This window comes from Brachyistius frenatus, unplaced genomic scaffold (assembly GCF_029030835.1).
Source record: "Brachyistius frenatus isolate BFR_SWC_R1_liver_20210118 unplaced genomic scaffold, ASM2903083v1 Contig_304, whole genome shotgun sequence".
Classification (NCBI taxonomy): domain Eukaryota; kingdom Metazoa; phylum Chordata; class Actinopteri; family Embiotocidae; genus Brachyistius; species Brachyistius frenatus.
Genome location: NW_027210903.1, coordinates 352 through 7,500, shown reverse-complemented (window position 1 = coordinate 7,500; position 7,149 = coordinate 352). Strand labels below are relative to the sequence as shown.

Below are 7,149 nucleotides of genomic sequence, written 5' to 3'. Positions count from 1 at the left end.
GTGGAGATGAAAGGGTGGGGGATGGGGGTGAGAGGGAGGGGGGAGGTTAGAGTATAGACATCAGTTGCAGCATCACTTCTGGTTGGATGAGAGATTTTTCCCACAATGCAGCAGGATGTTCCCCCCCGACTGAGTTCAGAGACAAGGGTAGTGAATGTGTGACCACCCACACACACACACACACACACACACACACACACACACACACACACACACACACACACACACACACACACACACACACACACACACACACACACACACACACACACACACACACACACACACACTTTTTCAGACAATCAGTTTTCACTTTTCCTCCTCGATGTTTCAAAGCTGCTCTCAGCGAAGATGTTTCTACGATTTACAGCATCAGGAGACGCCGCTCGTATTTATTTACCGAGTTTACGTGCATGTGGACGCTCAGAGTTCAAGTTAGAAGTTATTATTGTTCATTTTAGTCACTTCGTCACGGAAAATCTATTTAAACGCAGCAAATGTCTGCAGAGATTTAGTGCAACATCTGTCACGTATGAAAAATACTTTCAACACCATCGATGTGATGAATTCAGGTGAAAAAGAAGAAACATCAAACAGTGAAGCAACTTCACAAACAGGTGAAAGAAGAAAGTTGATGAGGGCAAAAACAAAAAGAGGCTTTTATTCCATCTTTTGTATTAAATGTTCTGAATCGGTCTCGTCACCTGTTCCCAGCCTCTCCAGAGGATTCTGTCTCAGCAGCTTACAGATGAGGTCCTGAGCCTCCAGGGGAAGAGCTTCATCCTCCTCTGGCCAGATGATCTCATCTAACACACACACACACACACACACACACACACACACACACACACACACACACACACACACAAATAAAAATATTTTTACTGATGGAAACTTGGTGACGACTGCCAACGTGCTATTTGTCAGGAAATTGCAATAATAATTAATGCAAATTAAAGCAAACTCAGCAATATTTGCAGGAGCTCGCAATTTGTTAAAATTCCCGCTATTTTTCTACAAAACATTTCGTCAACAGAAGCTGAACCTTAAAGTATGATTTCATAAAGTAAATCTTTTAAAACCAAACTCGCTCTATTAATAAAAATAACTCCTCATCACCGAATAAATCTCTGTTCACCAGAGGAGAAACAGGAAGGAAATGTGTTCTTCATATTAAAATGGTCTAATTAAATGTTTATTATCGAAGGAGCTTTGTTCGTGTGCATCCAGTAGTGTTGAATTAAACAGCATCTAAAGCTCTTATTTTGACAGCAGATTTCAAAATAAGAACACAATAAGAGTTAGTTTAGTTAAAACTAAAATATTTCTGTGATGTGCAGCATGATTATTATCACAGGAAGAGATTACATATATATATTCCTTTATCAGGTAGCGCTTAAAACCTTTTTTTTTTTTAAATTCTCCACTTGCAATTTTTTTCTAATTTCCTACAATTTTACTGGAAAAAAATTCACTTCAAACTCCACAAATGACTCGAGACTCACCGCTGATCACCTGACCGAACAGCTCCTCCGGCGTGTCTCCGAAGAACGGAGCGCAGCCCACCAGGAACTCGTACAGGATGACGCCCATCGCCCACCAGTCCACCGGCTTGCCGTAGCCCTGCCGGAGGATCACCTCGGGGGCGATGTACTCCGGAGTGCCGCACACCTGCAGAGACGGCGACATGTTTCAGCACCTTGTTTCTGCAAAAAAAAAAAAAAAATCCCCCCAAAAAACATAAAGCTGCAGAGAAAAAGCTGGAACCTGTTTGTCCAGGAACTCCCTGGTGTCCTTCTCGATGTGTCCTTCGTACAGATTGGTGGTCAGACTCATCAAACCGATCTTGGAGAGGCCAAAGTCTGTCAGCTTGATGTGTCCCAAGGACGTGATGAGAAGACTGCAGCACAGAAAAGACAGTTTCACCAAAATCACGTAAACTTGTATTTGTTTTTGCCATTATTGAGGAAAAAGCAGCGAGTTGCAGGACTGATGATCTGACGTCGGCGTTGGTGTCGTACTTGTCGGGTTTGAGGTCGCGGTGCACGATGCCGTAGTTGTGAAGGTACTCCAGCGCCAGGACGGTCTCGGCGAAGTACATGCGAGCCATGTCCACGGGCAGCGCTCCGATGTTCTTCAACAGCGTGGCGCAGTCTCCGCCTGCAGGCCGGAGGAACACGCCTGTTACATGCCTGTTACACGCCTGTTACACGCCTACCGAAACACCGACACCGACAGACTCACCCTCCACGTACTCCATCACCATGCACAGGTGCCGCCGGGTCTCGAAGGAGCAGAACATGGAGACCACGAAGGGGTTCTCGGCGAAGGTGAGGATGTCGCGCTCCACGAAGGCCTGCTGGATCTGGTTCCTCAGGATCAGGTTCTGCTTGTTGATCTTCTTCATGGCGAAGCGCTGCCGGGTCTCCTTGTGTCGGACCAGGAACACGGCGCTGCGGGGCGGCAAACACATTCACGCTGTTTGATATTCAAGCCGGCGGGTAGCAGCTGATAAACCAGCGGGCTGAAGCCGTCGTACCCGTACGCTCCGTTACTGATCAGCTTGATGTTCTCGAAGTCTTCCTCTCGGGGGGTTTTGGTTTTGGTCTGCGGGGGAGCAGCCGGGACGCCGGTTCCTCGACTCTGGAACAAACACGGCCAGAAAACGGGATGAAAACAGGAACAAGTGTACGATTAAACTCTAAAGTTTAACGTTTAGTAAAACTCAAAGTTTCTACCTGGTGTTTGAAATGAATTAAAAATGGATCGTGTACTCACGTCCACCGAATCATCCGTCTCCGGGGTTTCTGGGTTCCCGCTGTCGTAGCTGCTCAGCTGGGTCATTTCTGAAGAGACGGAGGATCCGGTTTATTAAGAACAGAAGGTGTTATTAAAGGTGTTATTATATTATTAAAAGTGTTTTAAAGGTGTCATTAAAGGTATTATTAAAAGTGTTATTAAAGGTGTTATTAGAGGTGTTATTATATTATTAAAGGTGTTATTAAAGGTGTTATTATATTATTAAAGGTGTTATTAAAGGTATTATTAAAGGTGTTATTAAAGGTGTTATTAGAGGTGTTATTATATTATTAAAGGTGTTATTAAAGGTATTATTAAAGGTGCTATTAAAGGTGCTATTAAATGTGTTATTAAAGGTATTATTAAAGGTATTATTAAAGGTGTTATTAAAGGTGTTATTAAAGGTGTTATTAAAGGAATAATGAAATTAAAAGAAGTGAGTTCTCGGTGCTTGTTACCCTCCAGAGGGTCCCTGGTGAGGCCCAGCTGGCTGATGATGTATCGGGGGATGTCGGACTTGATGCCCTGACCCTCCTTGGCATGACCCTCCGCTGCTTCCAACAGGTGGTAGAACTCCTCCGGGTCGAACTCCTGCAGAGGAGTGAGGAAGGCAGGAGGAGGAAGAGCGAGAAGAGGAGAAAGAGTGTGAAGAGGGGGAAGAGTGTGAGGAGGAAGGAGGGATTTAAGACCCGAACCCAACAGGACGTATAATCCAGATCAAATGTGTACAATTTAACAAAAATATGAACCTCCTAAGTCTTGAAGAGAAACAGAATTTGATTTTTATTCACCATCTTTCAGAGTTAATTGTAGCGCTCGGTCTCATATTTGATTTAAACTCCCCCCAAAAAAACTACTGACTGGATAACGAACCCTCGACTCGAGGACGCGGATGGACGGTGGCAAAGCGTGAAATAGACACGCCTGTCCACGACAGCGAAACGTGAGATGGCCACGCTTTGGGGTGTCTCGGCGTGAAAGTTGCACGTTTTTGCAAGCATGAAACTTACACGTGCGTAAGTGCAGACAATTTAATCTTCAGCCGCTACAGGAAAACGTTTAACTGTCACAGCGCTGAGCGTGTCTATTTCACGCTTTGTTGTAGTGTGAGACAGTTATGGACTCCTGTGTCCTCTAACAAAGACATTCAGCTGCTACACACACATTTACAGTGCAGATGAGAGGCTCTGCACAGTCATAAATGAGGCGCTGCTGAGAGGTGGTAATGTGTGTGTGTGTGAGAGAGATTTAAAATCCTCAGAGGAAGCCCCGAAATGAATTGCTGTGGTTGAATCACTTCACACTGAGGAGCAGGAAGCTCTAAATTGTTTATTAATCACGCGAGCAGTCGAGCTTCACAATATGAAAAAAGCTATTCCACTTAATTCTGCTCATATTTTTTTCATGGGCGCGTTTCAAACGGGTTTTAATTTACAGCAGCGTAATCGAAGGACTGACTGTGGAGGACGAAGGTTTATTAAAAAGAGGGCTGATGATATTCTGCACTGAATTAGTCACATATTATCAAAAATAATAAAAAATTAAAATGTTAACACGTCTAATATTAGATTTTTTGCTCCGTGGTTACAGTCGTCTTACGTGCTGTTATGATTTATGTTGAAGTATTCTGTGTTTAAAACGGTGACGTCACCCGTTGGTTTGTTCGGAGCAGGAAGTGACCATATTTGGATGAGATGGGGGGAGGAGCCAGAGGTGGATCTGACCGATCTGATTGGAAACCTGACAATACTACGTCCCGCCCACCGATAGCTGTAACCTGACTGCACCACAGGCCTGTCAATCAAACAGACACGCCCCCAAAAACAGGTCTTCTTGAATCTTCTTTTCTAATGAATGAGGGATTATTTTCAGATGGACCTCCAGAAAACTAAGAAGAAGGAGTGACTTTAGCTAACAACACCGAGATAACTGATGGACACATTTTATTCACTTTGGATTTGATGAGAGAAGTTGAATGGGAGTCTATGGAGCCGGAGGCTTTTTGGAGCCGACCTCTAGTGGCACTCGCTGGTATTGCAGCTTAAGGCCTCATTTTTCAGATATCAGAGGATTAGTATTGTTTACATATTTTGATTATTATTTTGGATTATTGTGTGGCTCATTTTAACATATAATAAGGTATCATGCTATATAAGGTGAAGAAATGCTTTAAATTATTAATTGAGTCAAAACATAACATATTTCTTTGTGAAATATAAAGAAGCAGATTAATAAAGTGTCAGAACGTGTTTGGTCTCAAAGTAAAAGTTTCTTTTCTCACCAGACACTCCAGCAGACGAGCGGGTCGGGCGATGATGATCATCAGCTTCTTGACCAGCTGTGTGACGAAGGTGACCTCCACGCTCTCCGAACGCTCGTGAGCCTGAACACACCACGAGACACAGAGCATGAGGAACATTTTAAAATTATAATATCGGACAGGAAAAACACATGACGGAGGTTTTTTAATGCATTTATTCCCTCTTGGCGATCCCCCCTAATTATACCTATTCATTATCTTTAATCACATCTTAAATAATTCATCCTGCTGAATTTTGACGACCTTGTTTGTCCTTCACGGTCGGAGCAGAAGGAGGACGAACACCTGAGAGGTGACCTGAGTGAGACGGAGCTCCGCCTCCGCCGCCTGACATCCACCGAGAAACGTCTGACAGCGTGGAGACGGAGCAATTTACCCAGCAGCCCACTGGAGCCGACACCGACCCCGGAAAGACAAGAGGACGACAGGGTGTGTGTGTGTGTGTGTGTGTGTGTGTGTGTGTGTGTGTGTGTGTGTGTGTGTGTGTGTGTGTGTGTGTGTGTGTGTGTGTGTGTGTGTGTGTGTGAAATGCAAGCAGTAACAATTACAAACCACCCACTGTAAAACATGTTTCACTCTCAGGGGTGTGTGTGTGTGTGTGTGTGTGTGTGTGTGTGTGTGTGTGTGTGTGTGTGTGTGTGTGTGTGTGTGGTCCCCTGTGTGTATGTATTTATGAATGTAGCATGCCTGTATGTTTTTATAATATATGTGTGTGTGTGTGTGTGTGTGGTCCCCTGTGTGTATGTATTTATGAATGTAGCATGCCTGTATGTTTTTATAATATATGTGTGTGTGTGTGTGTGTGTGTGTCATAAACAAAGCGTGTCTGACTGGTTGCTGTTTGTCTGACGGAGCCCGGGGCCCCCGACCCTGAATTATTTATAGCTGTAATGAAACCTGGTGGGAGGAGAGTGTGTGTGTGTGTGTGTGTGTGTGTGTGTGTGTGTGTGTGTGTGTGTGTGTGTGTGTGTGTGTGTGTGTGTGTGTGTGTGTGCTGCATGTGCACGCTAATATGTATCAGAGTGTGTGAATATGTAAGTGTGTGTGTGAGGTGACTCTACAGGCCAGTGATCGGTGAGTACTGGACAGCTGAGGGGCGGAGCCATACTGCACACAGGCTAATTAACCAGTGTGTCTCCCCGGCAGAAGTTGGCAGTAAAAGTCCACAGCTGCCAGATTTTCCTGTTATTCTTAAAGATGTTGGATTCTTTTACAGTTTTCTGATTTATGCTCATTTTCATGTTTTTATATTTGAATGTGATGAATCTTTTTCTAAATAATCCTGCAGCCAAACTAAGATGAACGTCTTCATTATCGATTCACGCATGGATGCATCGATTTAAAAAAACAACGTTTTTTATCTAAACAATGTTTGAAGCTGGAAATTCTTATTGTGGTAAATATTTTAAAGCACTTCTATTTTAATGATATCTCGTCTCATATCACAATATTGATATTATATCAATATATTGGCCAGTCCAAGACAAAACACAGAATAAAGATCTTGTAGAAGTACATTAAATTATAACATATTATCACAGGATTATTATTGTTTTTATAATTTGATTATTGCTCCTGATTATTGTGCAAGCAGCAGTAGCTCATTTTAACTAGTTTAATCTATAACTGTTATATTTTATACTGTAATTTCCTTTGAGATCATTAAACTGTTAAATTACAGGCTGTTAAATGCTTCGTTGTATCATTAACTGTGAGATTCATAATAATATGTAATAATAATGCAGAATAATTAAATGAAACCTGATTGAATTTGTTGCTGGATTCAAAGGAAATAAACGGTTTTAATTTAAAATGCACATCATTTATGTTTTGTTTTATTTTCTACGTAGAAATGTCAGTTTTTAAAGTCGAGATTTTTAAGTCCAAAGAAAGTTCTTTTCTAACGCAGAACCTGCAGAACCTGCAGAACCATTAACCTTCTTCTTCTTCTTCGGTTTCTATTCGGTGAGAGTTGGTGGAATAGTTGAAAACTCCTTTGATGATGTCATCGCGTCCTCCTCCAGCAGGTG

General features: G+C 42.7%; 1 protein-coding gene across 1 annotated transcript in view; it reads right to left on the bottom strand.

The window, feature by feature from the left end:
- LOC138635339 (microtubule-associated serine/threonine-protein kinase 2-like) overlaps positions 1-5,233 on the bottom strand; it is a 13,950-nt gene extending 8,717 nt beyond the window's left edge. The window contains exons 1-9 of the mRNA XM_069722761.1: positions 5,081-5,233; positions 3,258-3,390; positions 2,779-2,846; positions 2,540-2,643; positions 2,245-2,453; positions 2,022-2,160; positions 1,768-1,900; positions 1,506-1,671; positions 705-806 (exon numbers count right to left, since the gene is read on the bottom strand). Of these exons, the coding sequence (XP_069578862.1) occupies positions 705-806; positions 1,506-1,671; positions 1,768-1,900; positions 2,022-2,160; positions 2,245-2,453; positions 2,540-2,643; positions 2,779-2,846; positions 3,258-3,390; positions 5,081-5,218 (1,192 nt within the window). The 5' untranslated portion in view covers positions 5,219-5,233. The remainder of the gene's footprint in view (positions 1-704; positions 807-1,505; positions 1,672-1,767; positions 1,901-2,021; positions 2,161-2,244; positions 2,454-2,539; positions 2,644-2,778; positions 2,847-3,257; positions 3,391-5,080) is intronic.
- Between the last annotated feature and the right edge of the window lie 1,916 nt (positions 5,234-7,149).